The sequence below is a fragment of the Caloenas nicobarica genome, chromosome 2 (genome assembly GCF_036013445.1).
Source record: "Caloenas nicobarica isolate bCalNic1 chromosome 2, bCalNic1.hap1, whole genome shotgun sequence".
NCBI classification, from domain to species: Eukaryota; Metazoa; Chordata; class Aves; order Columbiformes; family Columbidae; genus Caloenas; species Caloenas nicobarica.
The window spans coordinates 5800850-5821741 of NC_088246.1; the positions used below are offsets into that span (position 1 = coordinate 5800850).

General features: G+C 46.4%; 1 protein-coding gene across 1 annotated transcript in view; it reads left to right on the top strand.

Annotated features, from left to right (window-relative positions):
* The first annotated feature begins 13119 nt into the window (after window positions 1-13119).
* Window positions 13120-20892, top strand: part of OXSR1 (oxidative stress responsive kinase 1) — a 100518-nt gene continuing 92745 nt past the window's right edge. The window contains exon 1 of the mRNA XM_065629256.1: window positions 13120-13289. Within this exon, the coding sequence (XP_065485328.1) occupies window positions 13220-13289 (70 nt within the window). The 5' untranslated portion in view covers window positions 13120-13219. The remainder of the gene's footprint in view (window positions 13290-20892) is intronic.

Genomic DNA, 20892 nt, shown 5'->3' on the forward strand with positions numbered 1-20892 from the left:
GCCTGATACAAGAAGGCTCCATTGTAAGCATTTAATAAGACCTCAGAGCCTCAAACTCCAGGCTTTCCTAAATACTTCCTATAATTTTAGAAGCTGCTCAGTGGCTGTAGTAACATCTAGGGTTGGTGTTTTGTTAAAATTCCAGCGAACGGAGGTTTCAGACGGTTTCCTGCTTTGTGAACAGGCAGTGCCATGAGAATGACGGATTTTGGCAGCCTTGGCAGGGCCCAGCCTGCCCTGCCAGGGACGGTGTCCCCTGCCCTGCGCTTGTTCCTTCACTCCTTGTTTTGCGAAAAGCAGACACGTATTTTAATTGCTAAAGCGCTGCAAAGAAATGAATGGTCCTCCTATTCTTAGTAATATCTGCAAAATTAGAACAATTATCCATGTAATTATAACTAATTCAGAACTACTTAGTGTGGTTTATCTTCTGTGGATGTTTTCCTCCAACTTATGTCACAATATTCCTGTCCCATGTTCATTTGCAGGGGGAATCCTTTGTCACTACCATTTTCTGAGGCAGTCTCGGATTTGCTATGAGTGATTATTTTTCGCTTGTTGAAAGCAAGAAGTGTAAGGAAAGACACGCTCTTGTACCATGTCAGTCATGTCTGTCTGTCAGTGTTCAGGTCACATTTCATTAAGTGACCTTATACCAGCATTTTATAGTCCCAGATCTCATTAAGTTTTTACAATAAAGCCTTCCTTTGGTAGAAATTCAGTCCTAAAATATGTATTTTCAGTAAAAGTCCTTACCACACAAAGTGTGGGTTGCTGTTGCTCATTGACTTGCCCAGGAATAGAGTTGTGCACCTAATTGGGTCCAGATCTTAGATTATTTTACCTTTAAGAGCCTTCCAAAACACATCGGCTTTGGGGATGCCTCCAAGGTACAAGGATAAATATTGAATAAAGAGTGTATTAAATTGTCAGTTGGGCTGTTTAAAATGTACAGGCTAATGTTACATTAATAGGAAAGCGTGTATTTTAATTAACCATGACAATAATTACTGTATTTCTGTGACTAAAGCTAGGAGCAACCTGGATACTGCTCGACTTGTTAGACTCAGCATTGAATCCTGCAGAGCGACCAGTGGGTCTTATCAGTGCTCAGGGGTGGAGAGGCAAGAGTTCTGCCCAAAGTAGCCTTTGAAAGCGACCCATTGGTGTATTAAACAGATTTTTCAGTAAATATTTCCTTTCTAAATTGGAAAGAGAAGAATCTCACTTATGTATCTGCATTTGCTTGACCTCTGCTGCTTTGCTCATTACTTCAGCCACCACCTCATGTTGATTTTACAGCTTAATGTTTTACTGGTTTACATTTTTAAGGTTGCATCTGCGTGTAATTTTTTTTAGTTTTGTTTTAGGATTTATTTTAAAGCATTACCGGGGCTGATGTGCAGACAGAAACGTGTGCTCCTGCCTTTTCCTCGCCCACCCTGTCAACAAATGGTCCCTTACTTTGGGATGCTGCAAAATCCCGTCCCTGCGCGGCCGCTGGTTCCTCCTGGCGGGGGACACCTGAACACAGCGAATTTTTTTCCACCTCATTTAGCTTGCGGGATCATTTTTGGACAGGCCCATGAGTGTTTTTCAGTCCCTTCTACAAAAATAACAGCTCCGCCGTGCCAAGGTGACGTTTGCACCTCTCTGTCTTGCTTGAACAAGTGAGAAGTCCGTGGGTATGGGAGGAGAAAAGTGAAGCTGATGAGGGGTTCCTAAATAGTTCGTCTTCATGTTCTGTTGCCCTCAGGCCTCTCCTGCAGAAGCAGAGACAGCTGCTCACCTCGGGGTTTCTGCATAATCGTTAAATGTTAATTACACAAGAGTTTCTGCAGGCTGCGCGATCCCCAGGCGCTCCTGGGACTCGGTGAATTCTCATCATCTATAAACATTAATTATGGGTCGTTACTGGCAGGACCAAACCAGATTTCTCTCGTTTGGAGAGCAGGAAGGACTTGGGAGCGCGGTGGCGATGCCGACGCTAGAGGGAGGTCCTGCCCTGGAGAACTGGGTCGTCTTCTTCTGAGGAGGAGCTAATGCCAAAAATAGCGAGAATTTTGGCAGATCGAACCTCACGTGGCATCTTGTGCACAAGTCCTGACGGCTGGTTTAGGACTCGGGATGTTGTAAATGAGGAAAAAATAATAGCAGTAAAAATTAATAAAGTTTGTGATAGATGATCTGGTGATTGGTGAACAGTCAAAGCGCCGCTGCTGCAGGGGAAGGCAAAACCAATTAGAAATCTTCTGAATTCCACGAGATAAATGCGATATTCCAAATAATTGTGAAAGATGTCAGAGCTTCGGCGGGATCTCGGTATCACTCGCTGTGCCCTGGCCCTGTGCCCGGCTCGGATGCCGGGTGGGTGCTACTGTTGTTGGGCTGTTGCTTTATTGCAAGCGGTTGTAATTGTCTTGTAGGTTAAAATAACACCTTTAAAAAAGGGACTAACAAAATTGTGATGTTAGATTTTTTTTTTACCATTTTGTTTCTTTCCCTCACTGAAATTCTAGTTGAATCTGTTAGTACCAAATCATTTTTTTATATATATATATACGTATATATTTATACTACTTTCCTGATACAAATCTTTGGAAAAGCTTATGTGTTTTCTGAAAATAGCCAGTGATTCTGTGTTTTCTCCTCCTCAAAAAACAAACTTTTGCTACTTATGAAAACATTTTAAAATAAAGAATTAGAACTCAGCAGGCTGAATCTCCTTCTTGAGCATCGGAGAATAAATATTAGGTCTCAAAGTGAAGCGTTGGTGAGAAGTGATACAGGGTAGTTCTTTGCTTTCTTGTTTTGCCCAAACCTCAGGAGGTTTTTGGTCACGCCTGGAAGAGGGAAAGGTAGAGTTGTGTCACGTCGGGAGGAAGGTTATCAAGGAATTGTACTTCAGCCACGCGTGGTTCCTCTCCAGGTCTCATTTTAGGCTTTGTGGTCTGTGTTGCCATCCTGGCTTTGCTCCAACAGGCTGGAGGGGACAAGGGGACGGGGCCAGCGCTGCCGCTGCCGGGGGATGCTGGGCAGTGGGCTCCGACTGCAGCCTGCGGGGACACCTTACCGCGCAGCGAGCTGGAGGGGTTTGCCAGCTTTATTTCCTTGGGCTTGGAGTCAGTCTAAGACGGGGAAATAACTTCCAAACCCAGCAGCTGTCGGGCCAAGGCCCTGCAGCGGGAAAAGCCGAAGGATCACCGAATCACGGGAGCGTTGGTTGGAAGGAATCCCCGGAGGTCAAGGCTGAGCTGCGCTTCACGAGAGGCGAAACGAGAAGCTGCTTGCAGGACAATATATCCTGTAAAGCACATGAAGTAATATCTCTGCTGTGGCTACTATGACTGAACATATGGACAGTGATACAGAAACTGTCCCTGAGTTCATTATTTTAGCTCAAAATTGCTGGCAAGAGCAACCTGGCAGGAGGGTCCCGCTCCCGGATGTGCTGGCGATCCCATCGCTTTCAGCGCCGCTTTACACCGCTCACCTGTTTGGACGTTTTTGAGCAGTTAATGATTTTTGCCTGTATTTGGCAGTAGCTCAAGCTCAGGTGGGGTCAGGGGGTCCAGCAGTCGTAGCTATTTCTCGCTGTTATTCCTCTTATGCCAGAAGAAATACTCCCAGTCCTCTATTTCATTCCAACGCAGGAAGGTCGGTGCCATTTCCTCGCTTACTGGAGGACAGCGTTTACCTGGGGAAATTCAGTAACCGCCGCAGAATGTTCTAAGCCTGGAGGGTAAAGATGGAGCATCGCCCCTCCATGGATCAAATTCCATTCTTCATTGTGCCGACATGAAAACAGTTGCTTTATCATGATAGAGGCACTGCTTGGTCTGGAGGGCACGGTTGTGAGAAGAAAATGAGCAGAGGGAAGAAAATAATTATGCATAAAAAAGGAGTGGGAAAATGTTGTTTGACATAATAAGGCAATAAAAAGAAAAAAACAAAACAAAACAAAACCCCACAAGGTTCACATTACTGGAAAGCATGATAATAGAGGTTATTGAAAAGCGCCTCTGAGACCTGCGGGGTTTTACCAGCCCACCAGACATACTCTGTGTGCAAATATTTCTCTAAAGGTAATTTTCTTCAGGTGCTATAGAATCGCAGAATCATAGAATCATTTTCGTTGGAAGAGACTCTTAAGATCATCGAGTCCGACCATAACCTAAATCTAGCACTAAACCATGTCCCTAAGAACCTCATCTGTACATCTTTTATGTGTCTATATTCTAATCATTTTTGGTTCAGCTGATCCCCACCAGGATTTTGAGATGATTTTGAACCTGACCCAACTTCTTGATAAGCCCAGCCTGGAAAAGCTGTTTATTTTGTAGCAAAATCTACAGTCAGGAGAATGAATATTGTTATATCCACGCTTTGCAAAGCTTTAATTAATCGAAGGTGTACTTAAGTGTTAAGCTGTTCCAAAGTCTGATTTACAAACAATGCATTTTCTGTTCCTGTGGCAGAGCCCGGCTGAGCAACGCGCTTTTCCCTCCTCCCACTTTGCTGATAAAGCGGCTCACGCAGTGGCAGAGGTTGGGCTGCCCGTGCCCACCAGACAGTGGTTTCTTCTGTCCCAGCTGGATGATATGGTTTCCACAAAGGCACATCATGGTGCACCAGCAGCTGTGGGCTGCTGTTCCGTGTGGGATGCATTATTCCTTCAGTTCAGAGCACGAACATTTCATCACCATCACAAGGAGCGGGGCCAGCGGGTGGAGGGAAGTGATTCTGCCCCTCTGCTCCGCTCTGGTGAGACCCCCCTGCAGTGCTGGTCCAGCTCTGGTTCCTCAGCACAGGACACACATGGACCTGCTGGAGAGGGGCCAGAGGAGCCACAGGAATGACCCGAGGCTGGAACAGCTCTGCTGGGAGGACAGGCTGAGAGAGCTGGGGTGTTCAGCTGGAGAAGAGAAGTTCCGGGGAGACCTTATTGTGGCCTTTCAGTGCTTAAAAGGGGCCTGTAAGAAAGATGGGGACAGACTTTTTAGCAGGGCCTGTTGTGATAGGACAAGGGGTGATGTTTTTAAACTAAAGGAGGGGAGATTCAGGGTGGATGTGAGGAAGAAATTTTCGATGCTGAAGGTGGTGAAACCCTGTCCCAGGTTGGCCAGAGAGGTGGTGGATGCCCCATCCCTGGAGACATCCCAGGCCAGGCTGGACAGGGCTCTGAGCAACCTGAGCTGGTGCAGATGTCCCTGCTCATGGCAGGGGGGACACTAGGGGAGCTTTGAAGGTCCCTTCCAACTCAAACTATTCTATAATTCTATGATTCTATGCTCCAGAGATTCTCCGGGCTGGCAGCCAGTGGAAGATATTTGATTCCAGTTTCCCCAGTTCCTAGGCTTGCTTGGGTTGGGTTTTGGTGGGGCTGGACTGGAAGAAGGAAGCGAATGTGGTCTGTGTTGGCCACGAAACACTTAACTATGGCTCTTTACAGAAAGCTGCTTGGAACTTTTTTCCTCCTCCTGTTTCACACACACCTTCCTGCTGCCCTGTTGAACTGTGCACAGCGTCAGGGATTCAGGCTGAGGACACCATAGTTGCTCCGTGCTGCACTTTCAAGCCTGTGTCAGCAGGACTAAGTGTAAGAGCCACAAGTCCTAAAGTGCTTAACTGCTTTTGTGCCACTTGACGATCTGTTGCCTCAGAAACAAAAAAAATACCGTTCAGGAGGGAAAAACTGGGTAAGTGAACCTGAAGGTCCCTGTCCTGCCGGAGCCACAGCAGACCCTGTGCACCGCTTTACAGGAGCGTTTTCAAAAGCGTTCTGGGTGACCAATCTGAAACTACTGAATCGGTGAAGATTTCGTGCTTGATTTTTGGCAGACATTCCCAAGTGAAATATATGTGGAAATCAGATATAAAGTGCTTTGAGCTGAGGACTAAAATGGGCACTGGCCTTAAAATGTCAGTGTCTCAGCATCTCTAAAACCTCACATGGGTATGCAAAGAACATCATTTTTCAGCATCAGTAAAGGGCTTTGGAGACCTTTAGAAAGAAAGGCAAAGAAAAGAAGCATCATGTTTTTTACTCTAAAGCTATTTAGTCTAAAAATGAATATCCCCTGTTTTCCTAACAGTTATTTTTTAGCCTCTTTGGTGACTTAACCTCTCCTGGCGCTGCGTCTGGCATCTGCTCAGCCGCATTGTTTTATCGAGCATCGGGAATGGAAGCTTTCAAGATTTTCTATCTGAGCTCTCAGAAATCTCGCCTCATCAGCATGCTGCTCTCAGCAGATGGGTTTTTCTTCAGCTCCAAGACATGCATATTGATCAGTCATTTTCTTTTGTTACCTAGCATCCTGTCATCGATTTTAATTGTTCGGTATTGAAGAGGAAGCACTCAGTACACATAGAATTACCAAGTATGAAATTTCACTTTCCACACCTTTCGCCAGACGGTGCCCGCAGCGAAGCCCTCAGGAACTGGGGATCTCTCTCAGCCAGCATTCCACACAAATTCTGCAGCAGTCAATTTTTTTCTATTAAATCAATTTCTGATTCTTTGTGGCAGCTTTCCCTGCTGCATGATTTCACGCTTCAGTGGTTTGTTTCTGGGGTGCCATGTGAGTTTTTTTGATTTTCCAAAGGGGTGGTGGTGTAAATCCATTTAACTTACAGACATGTTGCTCGTGTCTTTCAGTTCCCCCTTCCTACTGCTGTCCTTAAGAGATGTTCATGACTTGAGGTGTCTCCTCTTGTGGCTCCTCTTTGGCTCCTTGTCAGCCCCTGAGGCTGTTCCTGGGCCATTCCCTAAAGCTTTTGACACCATATCCCACAGCATTCTCCTGGAGAAGCTGCAGCTCATGGCCTGGATGGAAGTTCTCTGCGATGGATAAAGAACTGGGGTGATGACGTGTCCCAAAGAGTTGTGGTGAACAGAGCCCAATCCAGTTGGTGGCCGGTCATGAGTGGTGTTCCCCAGGGCTCAGTACTGGGGCCAGTTCTGTTTAATTTCCTTATCAACGATCTGGATGAGAGGATTGAGTGCACCCTCAGTAAGTTGTGCAGAGGAGGCAATGAAGCTGGTGAGGGGCTGGAGCACAAGTGTGATGGGAGCGGCTGAGGGAGCTGGGGGGTTCAGCCTGGAGAACAGGAGCTGAGGGGAGACCTTCTGATCTCTGAACTGCCTGAAAGGAGCTTGGAGCGTGGAGGGGGTTGGTCTCTTCTCCCAAGTAACAAGCGATAGGACGAGAGGAAATGGCCTCAAGTTGCACCAGGGGAGGTTTAGGTTGGATATTGGGAAAAATTTCTTCCCGGAAAGGAGTTCTTGGTCATTGGAACAGGCTGCCCAGGGCAGTGGTGGAGTCATGATCCCTGGAGGGGTTTAAAAGGTGTTCAGATGAGGTTCTTAGGGACATGGTTTAGTGCTAGACTTAGGTTACCGTTGGACTCAATGATCTTGAGGGTCTCTTCCAACTGAAATGATTCTATGATTCCCCTGCTGCTGCTGAAGTGGAGCAGCTTCTCCAACGTGAAACTGTAGCTTGGTCCTACATCTGATAGAGAGATGAATATTCCCATCCCCATGGTGCAAAATATCAAAGCTGGGAGCTGGTGCAATTCATTAACTCTTCTTCTTCTGCAAAATATCTTCTTAGACTGTTCCTATCTTTTGAAAACATTCCTGCACTCTCAGAGGGCTTTCATCACAAACATTTCCTGAAGCCTCTCTATGTAAGGACCTTGGTCCCCTCCTACTGTCTCTGATTCTTGGTCTTCCTTTACTTTAGACGTAGAAAAAGGATCCTATTTTTAGCAGTCAGCAGTCAATGACACAGGAATTCATGAGTAGGGAGGAAAGGATGTGAACTATCCAAATAGATTTTTTTTTCAAATGAGATCTCTTTACATTCCTATCACCATAGTAATAAGCTGTGAGTCACTGTTACACTGAACTATTAGACTATTATTGTAAACTCATGTCATTAGAATCTGTTAATGTGAACCACAAACCCTGCCTGGCTTCAGTTTAGCTGGGTTCAGGGAGATATTGGCCATTTATAAGGATAAGAATGATATTCCCTCACAAAACTTATTCCCAGGTGGCAAGAAGTGAACAAAATCTTATTCAACCTTATCTTTCTATTCCTAGGGTTTCTTTTCTTACTGCTTTTTAAGAGACTTCATCCTGCTTCATGGCAATGTCACAGAAGATGTTTTATTTCTTCAAAGTTTGCCAGCTGTAAATTGGATTCAAGCACTCCCAGCTGACAGAATATCTGTGCTTTATCACCTGAGAACAGCAGTGTCTCCTCCAAAATCTGGTTTTTGTGTTCAGTCCTGCCACGACCAGCCCTCAGAAGGAGATTTAAGTATCTAGGGACACTCAGGGCTTCTCTGCTGCAACAGCAAGTGGCAAGGAGGGGATTTTCTCTGGCATTGCTAAAGCTGATTTCTGTCAGGAGTTATGTCCAGACTGAGTATTTTTCTAAAGGAGTTTTGTTGAATAATAAAATGTCTTAAATACACACACAGACCTTTACATAATAGAACCAACAGTCCTTGGCCGCCCTCCATCCACCGCAAAAGAGGGGCCAGGCCAGGTGTACCTGCTTGTCTGTCAGGGTCTGGGTGCTTCCATCGGGCTTATTTTGCACTTTCAACAAGGAAGGGAAAAGCTCTGCAACATGTTTGCAATCCTCTTGTCCTGCTCTGCTGCTTAGAAAATGTTTTATGATGGAGATTTACCCTCCACAGAAAAGGCCAGTGGGAAAACCTTCCTGTTCTTAGAAACTGTGACATTCCCAGGGTGAAAAGAGGTACCGGTATGTGAAGTGCCTTTCATCAGCTTCTGTGAAGGCAAAGCAGGATGAAGAAAGCATTACTGTAAACCAGAGGAGTGCAAGAGCTGATTATTAAACTGTGGTTCAGGTATGAGGTAATCAAGATCTTGTTATAATAATTATCTCTTAAACCTAGCATGGATTTTATACAAGATTTGAAGGAGCTTAACATCTGGGAGATATTTTTGGTGGAGGAAGTAAGAGAACAGCTCAGCGTTTCTCTTGAGAGGCAGCTGAGATGGGATAAGAAGCGTGTTTGCAAAGCAAAAGCTGGTTTCAGTAAACACACAGGGAGAACCAGAATTCACCTGTTAAAACCAGGGCTTCAGCTACTTGACTTCAAAGTGACCTCAAAGGTGAATTTAAAATGAGTGTGCACACCGGCACTCAATGACGGGGTGGAGATATGTGGTAGTATACCAGCTGACTTAGGATAACCTGCCCGCATGGTTTAGACTGGCATATTGCTCGTGTTTTGAAAACAATCATTAAAAACTTGCGCCAGTTGGAGGGCTTTAAATCACTGCTCCTTCCTCTGCTGCACAGTCTTTGCCTTATTTCTCAAAACCCAAAACAAAGCTGCAAGGAGAAATGCCCGGAGATAAAGTGCAGTTTACTTTGTTAAATAATCAGCTGCCGTTTAACAGAGTAAGGTCCCTTCAATCCACCTGGAGGTGTTTCCATGAAGAAGGAATAGTGGGCAAATTTTGTAGTGAAACGAGGTCAGGCATCCTGCTTGCTGACATGCACTTGTCCTACTCTGAACGTGATAAAACCGGCATTGTCGGGCTCCCCCTCACTCCGGCAAACTGTGCCCGTACCAAGCAGTTCAATAAACACATTAACTGCTGTTGTGTGCAAGAATCGTGGTAGGCAACGCACAGTCATTTACAAACAGCGGTTTATGATGCCTTAAAAAGCCTTTAACTAGAAACGCAGCAACAAATACCGTGGCCCCAAGCACGGCTGAGCTGTGACAAGTGCTTCTACGCGGCTGCTCTGAAAGAGCAACTTATACTGGAACAAGAAGAAAATTATATATCTGAGAGTCCACGTGAATAGTAAGATGAAATCTGCAGTGCCTCAATAAATTTAGACTAGTTTTCTACAACCCAAGTATAAACAAGGTTAGTTTATATTTACGCTTGTGATGATAAACTACATTAACTATCAAGGATCCTTTACAGGTATAAAGCTGGTAACGTCTGTGCGCAGAGTATTAGAATCACCAATCTGTGCATTAAACATCGGTTTTACGAGAGCAAACATTACATGAATGGAAAAAAAAACCAAACCAAAACAAACAAAAAACCAGACAAAGAGCTGGATAGTGCCAGTAAGTTTCATTGAAACAATAAGTACTCGGCCCACAAAGGCAGGAAACCATATGCCTCACGAGCATGAGAGCGTTTTGTGCGAATGTGCCTTGTGTGCCTGTTGTGCAAAGGCTCCTGGGGAACACGAGCCCTGAGGACACGGGTGAAATGCAGGTGTCAGAAGAAAGCCTTGACTACGCAGCAGGATCCGTGGGAGGAGGGCACTGCCTGCTCTCATCACCCTGGAGCTTTACTGGAAGTCAAAAAATATGGGAAAGCCCAGCTCTGAGAGCTTTTTCTTGGACTGGAGCCACCCTACCTGAAAGGCGTCTGGAATTTTTCCATTTCTCAGCCTCCCCTAAAGCCTGGTCCAGAGCGGAGGTGGATACACCAGGAAACTGCTTTTCCACTTCAGATTTCTGCTAAAATTTCTTGTTATTACGACAAACCACTTGATTCAGTAGCACCACTTCATGAGCTCTTTCATAAAGGCCTCGGCCCTGAGGAGCTGAGACAGACACGAGACAGACAAAATAAAGCAAATCAGGAAAAGTAAGATGAGCAGAATATTAGTGATGAAACAGGAGAAGGTGCTGCTTGGAAACCTGAAGTGGACTAAGGATTAAGGATTTTTGTGGAAGCCAGCTCCATTTTTTCATCCCGCTGAATGACTGAATGCAATAGCAACACCGGGCTTTTGAGGGACCCAAAAAGCTAAATTCATTTTAAAAAAGTAAACCAAAATTTGTGGGACGCGGATTCTATGTGAATGAGAGATTTTGATTTAAAAACATGGAAATGCATTTTCCACTGCAGAGCTGGGAAACTGAAATACAACATTCATCTGTGTATGTTCACGTGGCCACTGGCGGTCTTGTCAGTGCACATTTTAAATTTTAATTTCAATCAAAGTCTGGGCTAGTTCTTAAAAAACAAGGCTCATTGTGGGCCTAACCCTGCCCCATTGATCTAAATCAATAGGAGTTTTAGCATTGCCTTCAGGGGGAGGATTTTCAGCCCAAAATAAGCTAATTCAAAATATGGTTCTGACTTTAAAAACACTGTGGTAAAATTAAGCATGTATAAGTCTCTTTGTGTTGTTGTCTGGCTCAGATCCATTTTTAACATGCTGTTAGCTATCAGAAATATGACACTGGCCACCCGAGTGCATGCTCTGGGGTAAAACCTGTTTTTAATTGCTACACAAACTCCTTTTATAACATGGTTAAAAGATCACAGAGGCAGTAATTAAAGCATATTTAGCAAACATTAAAAATCGCTGAGCAGGGGAATGTTTAACACACACAAATAGAAAAAACAAACAGCTTTTCAGTTGGAAGCTCTGCCTTGTGGACAGAGACCATCGTAGTTGAGAGCCTGCACAGCAGCGAGATGGGACCGTGGGCCTCTTGCTTCTGTAGGACAAAAAAAGAGGAGAAGGAAGGAGTTAGTGTCCAGCATTGGGTAGAACAAGTGAAGATACTGTCAGCCCATGTATTTGGCAGAGTACAGTGGCCCTCTACAAAGCCTGGTTCATCAGAGGCATCTCAGGAATTTGTCCTAATAAGCTAAAAATATGTACAACTGATGTTCTGTGACTCGCAGTAGCGCCTGACATCAAGCTACAGGAAGAACAGTGACCAGCAAAGAAGAACGAAACTTGATACAGGAATTCTCCATCAGCTCTGGTGGTGACTATTACACTTGATAGCGAGGGATGTGTTTTTTTATGTTGGAAAAAAAATAGATCCCTGAACTGCAAACACTTTAAGCCTCTGGACAGCAGCCTTACTGAATTCACTGTACCACTTAGCCTCGTATTTCTTGCTCTTGTAATTTTTTTTTCTTTCCCCACAGACTACCAGATGTACTTCTGAATGCACCCAGATGAACGTAGCCCCAGCTACGGACTTGTGGGTCGTGAACCGTAGGATTAGGGTGTTAAAACCTATACCCATGAATGCTGGAATTGCAGCGTGAAGCGACCAGAAGCATCTGCCAGCCGGGAAACTGGAGAATTGCTCATCTCCGGAGGCGTCGAGGAGACAACCAGACCTCCTGATCCCTCCATACCCATCGTAACCCCGGCGCTTATTTTTAAACGCGGAATGTGGATCCCCAAAGCGCCTGGGCCGGGCTCCACACCTGCTCCCTGAAGGGGAAAAGGAGCCGGGGGTAATTGGCTTGGGCCTTGCGATCAAAATGTCCCTCCTAGACCAAACCCAGGCCGGGCAGCGCCACCACTCTCTCTCCTTCTGTTGATGGGTTCCAGTGTGTCCGGCACACCAGGGACACACCACAGGCCGTGTTTGGGAGGGGGGCTGCTGGCACGCTGCACCCCGGGCCTGCTCCCACCCGCCAGGCTCGGAATCCCCTCACGACAGGCCCGGAATCCCCTCACGACAGGCCCAAGCCGCTCCCCGGCCTTCGCACCAGCCCCGACCAACGGCCCCGTAGGCGAAGGGACCCTGGAGAAGGACAAAATGTGATTGACAGCCTTTCCGCCAATGGGAGCTGCGCGTTCGGCAGTTGGCAGCCAATCGCAGCCCTCAGTGGCTCTTGGCACGGGCAGCCCCTCCCGCCGCTTTCCTGCGGGAGGGGAAGATGCGGGCGGCCGCCATCTTGTGTGTGGCATCCCCGCCCTTTCCTTTCACCCCCTTACGGACTCCCCGCTCCGCCGCCCACTTCCGCCCGCCGGCTCGCCGCACCGGCCCGTCTCCCAAGGGCGGTGGCGGCGGCTGAATAAACCGTGGTGGGGCGGCGTGGCGGCGGTGGGGGGGGGGGGGTGTCACGCTCAAGATGGCGGCGGGCGGCGCCCCGCTGTGGCGGGCGGGGCGTGAGCCCGGCGGCGGCGTGTGCGGGTGACGTCAGCGCGCTCTGGGCATGGGCAGGTGGAGGGAGCAGCCGAAGTTTGGCCGGCGGTAGCGGCGGCGGCGGCGGAGGAGGCGGCGGGGTCGCGGGTGTGGTGCCGCTGCCGGCGGGGGCTCGGCGGGGGGTCGGGGCGGCCGGGCCGCGCGGGGCAGCGCAGCCGCTTGTCCGCTCCGTCGCTCCTGCGTGGCGCTCCCCCTCGCGGCTCGGAGGGCGGGCGGGCGCGGCGCGGCCATGGCCGAAGACCCCAGCGCGCTGCCCTGGTCCATCAACAAGGATGACTACGAGCTGCAGGAGGTTATCGGTGAGTGGCGGCGGGACGGGGGCGCTCGGCCCCCCGCCCGGTGTCTGCGCGGGCTGCGGAGGGGCCGGGGGGTGTGTCTGCGCTGGGGGGGTGTCTGTGTCCCCTCAGCTGACGGGGGGGTGTCTGTGTCCCCTCAGCTGACGGGGGGGTGTCTGTGTCCCCTCAGCTGAAGGGGTTCCTGTCACACACCCCGTGGAGCAGCGGGAGCGTGTGTCCCCAGTGATGTGTGTGAGGGGAGGGTCTGCCCCCCGTGTTCTGAGGGCTGTGGGGGTTTGGGAGCCCCTTTGATTAAGGGGGGGTCTGTTCCCTCTCGTGAGGGAGGTGTGGGGGTCACCCTCCCCCCCCCACGCCACGGAGGCGTCAGTGGGTTCAGACCCCCCTCCATGAGATGTGCGTGTTCAGGGAGGGCCGGGGGGGATGCGGACCTGGGGGTGTCCCCTCCACGGTCTCTCTGTGGATGTTGGGGGGCTGGTGCCCCCCTCACATGTGTGTGGGACCCGCATAGGGTGGCAGGGGGTTGCCCCAGCTTGGGGCAGGTGTGGTTGGGGGGGCGCCCTCCTCATCTCCAGCCTCCCCCTCTCCCCCTGTGTGTCCCCTCAAGCCCGGGGGAGCGGGACGGGGCTCGCGCTGTGGGGGCTCCTCTGTCCTCTCTCAGTGTGAGAATTGGGGTGCGCTGGGACCAAACTCCAGCGCTAACATGGGCTCTGTCCTTCCTGGGCACCCTCTTTGATTTTAGGGGGATGACTCGCCTCTTTAGTGGTTTGGGAGCCCCACGTTGCTTTGGTCCGTGCGGGGACAGAGGGTTTTGTAGTGCTGCCAAACAAGCCTTTTATCCTGGGTTTTTGCTGCTGCTGTGGATTTTCATTCATTGTCCTCGCAGCTCGAGGCCCCGGCCCTTGCTCTCTCCATTAAATGATTTTTTTTTTTTTTCTTTCTCCTCTTTACTCTCTTCACTTTAAGCTGCACAGTTACCAAAGGCCTCCTGCTGTACTGATTTATTATTGGCTGTCTCAACCATTTTGTTGGGGTGTGTGTTTGAGGGATATATTGCTTTAGGGCTAGTATGTGACACATCTGAGGTGGTGCCACAGGTGACTCTAAGGTCAGTACCTCCTGTGTCGCGCTCTCTGGAGACACAAAATACAGCAGGAGGCAGCAAGGGAGGCTCCTGGCCAAAGGCTTTTGGGAAGAAGGTTAATTTTTAGAGCAATCTTTGTGGAGCACGTTTATTTGAAGTTTATAAATGATGTAGTGCTGTCGTGCCCAGGCCTTCCATCTCTGCCTCGTGGGGAGACTTGTTTTCTGTTAAAATGGGTGGGAGAGTTTGTGAAAATGCTGTTTTAAGAGATTAAATTCTTGGCATTGCTTAAAAGTAGGAAGGAACTAAAGCTGTGGAGGGGGGGAAGTCCTTCTGGAAATCCCTGTTGCTCTGTGGGATCAGGCTTTGTCCTCTTCCTTTGCTCGGTGGGAGCAGCAGAGCTTTAGGAAGGAGAAAATGCCCCTGAAAGACGGGAAAGGCTAATCCTTCAGCTCAACCCTTTAAACCTCCTTTGGAAAATGCTCCCTGGGGAGGATGATATTCAGCCTCTTTGAGGAGCAGGAGATAAAGGTACGGGGAGGAAGGGGGAGAACATGCCACCCATTTGGGGAAAGGGAACTGGATCTGTGTGTGTAGGAAATGCTTTGCTTTTTTTTTTTTCTTTAGGGAGCCTGCGAAGGGGTGATCTGGCAGCACAAACAAGGATTTGAGCTTGAGTATCTAAGGGTGGGAGCAGAGGGACAGTCTGTCTCTTTGTAGCTGGGGAACAGGATGGGATGGGAACAAAAGGGAATGTAAATGCACTTATGCTCTTAGGAGAACTTGCTGCTGGAGACACACATCCTACAGCCTCAACGTATTACGAGAAGCACAGAGATGTGTCGCCGTCTCACGTTAACTGATGGAACTTGGGGAGAAATTGGGAAAGGAGTATTTAATTTCATCTGTATCTTTTCCCTGTCCCTCTGTAAATCAAGTTTCTGGATGTTGCATGCTCACTGGGAGATTGTGTTGGCATTCGGGTGTGTGATGGAGTGTACACTGAATTGTGTATATTGCAAACATATAGTTTCTCTTTTTAACTTTCCTATTTCCGCCCCCCCGCCTTACTCATTTCAAACATTGGTGTGTCTGCCAGTGTCCTGAATGGAGATGTGACGCAAGTTTCCGAGCACATATATGATTTGTGGGACAAAATGTCACTGTTTTAACTGAGCTGGACTGTCTTGCCTCCTGCTTCATGTCTCTTGTAAACTTCAAGGTGGATTTTTTTTCTTTTTGAGCTCTCTTTGTAGAGCTGTAGAAGTCTTTCAGCAAGGAACAAAGAGACATCCTGGTGTGGAAAGAGATGAACCTTGCACCGGTGCTTTTAAAGGATTGAACTTGCTTCCTGGTGAAAAATGTTGCTCTTCGCATTTAGTGTGTGGCATTCAGTAGATTACCAGCTCAGCTATTTTTCTGCATCAGAAAAAAGAAAATCCATATGTAGTCCAGTTCCTTAATTTGTGCTGATTTTGCCTGAAAATAGCCACGTGCAGCTTTTATTTGACACGGATGGCTCCGTACCATTTTGATGTAGGAACTGAAAGAGCAAGTTTTCTACCTGCAAAGAGAATTTCTGTAGAACTGCCCTTCCGATTCTGGCTAATACTAAAAAAAAGGATTGCTCAGCACTGGAGATGACTCATGCCATTATAAAGGTATGGATTAATGCCTGCGATTATTATGCTTGGTTAGTGTTAGTGACTGCTGAGTAGCCTTCTCAGACTTAAAAAACTTCTATTCCGCTGAATCAAGGAACATTACTTGGGATCAGAACCTGACTTTCTTTTCAAAAAATAAGATAAAATGGAAGTGAGGGTAGAGGAAGCAATTTATAGAGCATTTTTATGGAATGTACCCCCAGAGAAGTGATAGTCTTTGCTGGTGAATGCTACCTCTGGAGACATCTAAATTTTCATCTAAAAAGAAAAATGTAGCCTGTGCTGGTGGTTGTGAAGATGGTCTTCTAAGCAAGGATTGCATATAAATCATGACAGTTGTCATTTTGAAGCCCCCCCCCCAAAAAAAAAAAAAAAAAATTGACCTCATGCTGATCGGATAGTGACACACGGGAGTTCTCTTGGATCTTGCAATTCCTGTTGGAAAGGCTGGTAGCGGTAGTGAAGTTGATTGGAACTGGGTCATTCTCATCTTTTGCTGCTTTTTTGGAAAGATGAGAATTGTGCTGCCTGTGGCTGTTTGATTTCGGAGCATCCTCTTGGCTGTGAGCAGCCTGTGCCAGAAACAGCAGAGAAATGAGTGGTGGGAGAGCTGCCTCGCTCGGCTCCTCTGCCCTTTCTCCCCTGACAGTTTCCTTCGTAGTCACGAGGACAACTCGGGCTGCATGAACAGATGTGGTGGGAGTTTCTTCTCCCCTCAGAAATCAAGCTTAAATTGAAAATTTAAGTCACAATTTACTGAACGATTAGGTTTTTTAATCACTTTGGAGTTGTGCTTTGCCTGCGAACATGTTGATCTTTTGGAGTTGAATATTTATATTTGTAGCTGTGTTCTTCCCGATGTACATGTGAGTGTGTGCACGCCTGCGTGGAGGAAAATTTCTTTTGCAGGTATAGAGGAACTTGTTAGAATTAAGATTTCCGCTTCCCCAAATTTTACCAAAGTGTCTGTGGTCACCCATCTTGTGCTTGTGTAGTTACCTCATGTACTCAAAAAGCGCTGCCGTCGGAAAAGAGTGGCTTGTAGATATTCACCAGGTACGATTGAAGTCTGTGAGCGTAAAAAATGTGGTGGAATGGGAGGCTCTTGTCCAATGATCACACTTCAAAAAATGAACTTTAAAAGTTGTGTTGTTACCTGTGAGTCTCATGTGCTCTCTGCAGCCAGTTTCGTATGCCTAACTATTTAAAACCCCTTCAAGAAAAATGTTACACTCTCTAACTGCTCGAGAGCTAAATTGAGTGTTTAGACTTCAGTCTTGGTGCCATATGTTTTATTTTAGCGTTTCCTCGCGGATTCCCACTCCTCCCCCCCAGCCTAGCTAAACAAAATTGGTTCCTACAGCGTATTCCCAGTACTCAGGCTGGTTAATTCATTTGAAGACTTGCTTTGTGTTCTCATTTGTAAACCTTTTCCACTTAAAGGTGGTAGAAAAGCCTTTTTTTGTTGTGGGTGATGCTCAGTACCGCAGTTTCTCAGCAGCTTGGACATAAATATATTTTCTTATATATTATGGAGTGAGACTGAATAGCAGGTTCTTCCTGCACCCAGGCTACCTTTCCTTTGAGTACTTGGCATATCAAATTTCTTTAAGACCTTCGATACCATGGCTCTACTAGAACAGGACTAAACCAAGTCGATCTTCACCTCTTGGGAAGCGAAAGCAGAAGATGTTTAGTGGCGCATGTGTCTTTGTTTAGTGTTTCTGTTGTTTGCTCTCCGATAGGAAGGAGGATAAAGCGCACGAGGAAGCAGACTGAGGACGTACGAAGCCAAGCAGCGGTGAAGGACTCTGGCTGGGAAGAGAACATCGTTGTTATCAAAGCAGCGCGGCTGCCTCGCCTGCTGATTTGAGGGGAGGGCAGAGACGGTTCCCGCTGCTTCCAGCTATTCTGGGGTATTAAGAAGAAAAACATATGGTGTGTTCCATGTGGAAGTAGTTCCCACTTCCCCGTGGTTGGTTTTTGTTGCTTCCAGTACTCCTAGGTTCCTGGGCTGATTAAGTGTTGAATGCTTTCGTTTCTTAAGAATACCATTTAAATAGTTTCAGTTTAATTCAAATATCTTGGCAAGTGCTGGGAGATTTGGATGTGCTGAGCACACCTGAGGGGTGGATGTGCTGGCTGTCAAATGCACGCCTGGGAGGCTTCATCCTCTGCAGCTGATGAAATCTGGGAGAGGATCAGCTCTTCCCCAGAGCATTTGCATATTTAAACTTGGCAGCATCTATTTTATTTTGGAGTGTTAGCAGCTTGCCTACCAAGTCAGTGTCTAGAGATGTAACCTTTTAATAAGAGTTGGAACTATTCAAAATGATGGGCAATAACGCTGGTTCTTATTACTAATTGTGTTAGCGAATTGCGAAAAAACGGAATTTTCGTCAAATTTTCTTGGAAGATTTCCTCTCAAATGGGCGATATCCATCATAAATCTCTGTAGTAGTAAATTTAGCTGTGGACATGCTAATGGAGCGCTTGTAAACTCGGTATTATTAAACTTTCTTAATAGGGAGAGACAGACTTGAGAGCTTTGTGGATGTGGAAGAATAGCTGTGGAGCAGTGGAATTTGACATTGCAAAATCTTTTGAAATATCAGGATCCTGGGACTTTCCAGCTGAATTTAGCCTATTACCCTGCACCCCCTTTAGAACTGAGCAACTGAGTTGTAGATATGAAGAACTTGGCTCTCAAAGTTGCTGCAGTTTCCTATGACTTCACGTAAGGGAGTTCAGCCTTGACATTTCTATAAAAACCATCAAACTCCGTCTGTCTTTCTGGCCGTCACACAGGAAGGTCTCAGAGGCAGGTTTAGGTCTCTGGCTGACAGGAGGTCCAAGCTCTTTACCAAAAGGTCATTGCTGTTGGTGTATAAGAGGAGCTGTGGTACCTCTGTGCAAAATATTGCTTATGCTAATGAAGGGAGCTGTGCTAAGAACAAAATCCAACTTGCCTGATTGAATAAGACGGGTTCGCTGTAGCAAATGATGTAAATACAGCTAAATGGCAAGAGGGTTACAGGTACTTAAGTCCGTGATGCTGCGTCAGTTTTTCTCATGCACAAATGCAAGTGAAGAGACTGAGCTTCGTGTGGGATTCTGTCAGCAGTAAGTTTGATCCCTTTGGTTGTCTGGGTGTGATGTTTGCCTTGAAACACTGCTCATGCGGGGATTTCTTGTGTTAATCATTGCAGCCTGCGTATTCCTTTTTTTTAAACCAAATTAATTGGTCCTGTCATGTAGTACAAGCAGGTAAGGATTTATGGTGACTCAAGTGCAAAAGGGAAAAATCCACTTTTTTTTTTCATGCCTGGTCAAGAGTTATAACATCCAGCAACATTTTTCTCCATATCCTTTCTTTTCACCACTCCCCAAGGTTCTTGAAGATCGTTGTTTCCTGGTGTGCGTCACTGCACACAGAATTTTTTCTTAACATGGATTTGCTTGCAAGTAAGAGAAATTCCACTCTAGAAAAAAAAATTGAGTCTGTATCAACCTCTACCAAACCAGAGTCTAACATGACTTGGAAGGTTTTCTTAGACCTCTTTGCTTCTGCACACTGGCAAGTTTGCCTTCAAGTCTTAAAGGCATCACAAATCCCATCCGTAAATGAAATACAGAGCAAATCCACAGCACTGATTCCCTTTCTCACAGAATCATCAAATTAGCCGAATCTTCCCTCCACACATCCATTAAAGTTTTATACAGTTTGTACTTCATGCTTGTGAAACAACACTCAGACTCTTATAACTCAGTCAAATACACTTTTTTTTTTTTAGGGGATACAGAAAATCTCTTCTGAATAAGGTTTTAGTTTCTGGCCAAACTTCTATTTTGTGTCCCATCCGTTTCGTCTTGAGAGCTACTGAGCTGGGGGTGGGGGAGAGAAAAATTTTCTTGTTTTGTTTCATGCTAAACTGACTTTATAGCATTCTCCCAAATGGATATTTCCTTCAGGCAGGAAACGAGCGTATGTAAATTCATCCTGGAGAGAAAAGGTACAAGCAGCTGTTAAAGAACAGTGAGAGCTGAAATACTTCAGTGATGGTCTCTTACTGTAGTAAATTCTCCTTGGGTTTTGCCAAAATTTTACTGCTTTATAGTCATAAATGGTAACTAAAGCACAAACTTTACTCTTTTTACTGCTAGCACCTTGCTATTAATAAAGCTGTGTGGGAGAATGCTCTGTTTCCTTTGCATCCATTCACAGAATTGTTAATTCATTTAAAACTGTGGAGTGAAATTTTGACCTTGAGTGCCCCACTGAGTCTGCTGAGCATATGGCTGGTCCTGCGGTATCTTCTGCTCGCTTATTGTGTGGAAGCATTTAAGTTGCCTTTTGTCTTAAAGCAGAGTTAATTGACAAATTTTGCTTTTCTTCAGAGTGGGTAGTGTTGTCAAATAGGAAAATGTTCTAAAAAAACTACGATTCCACACTCACAAGTATTGATGTGCTTGTGGTCAGGGCGCGAGATTGTTATATTTTTTGCGGCACTTCAACGTGTGTTTTGTAAAACTGAAGTTATCCTAAACATTGGATTAAAGATCCATAGTTACTCTTGGACAGGTTGTGCATTTTCATTTTCAATTTGGCCCAAGTTAAGCTTTTTGCTTGTTTTTTCGGGCATTCTATAATAAGTCCATTTTCTTGGCATCCAGGGTTCATTCCAGCTTTCTGAAAAGGAAGCCTTGAAAACGGTGCAGAGTAGTGGAAAACGATGGCATTTGAGAAGTGAGAGAGCAAGTTAATGGCTATGGAATGAGAGCACTTAGAGAATACTTTTCTTAAGAAAATTAGCTGGCCGAGCTCAGAGCTGATACCCGTTGAGATCAGTGGGTTTCAGGC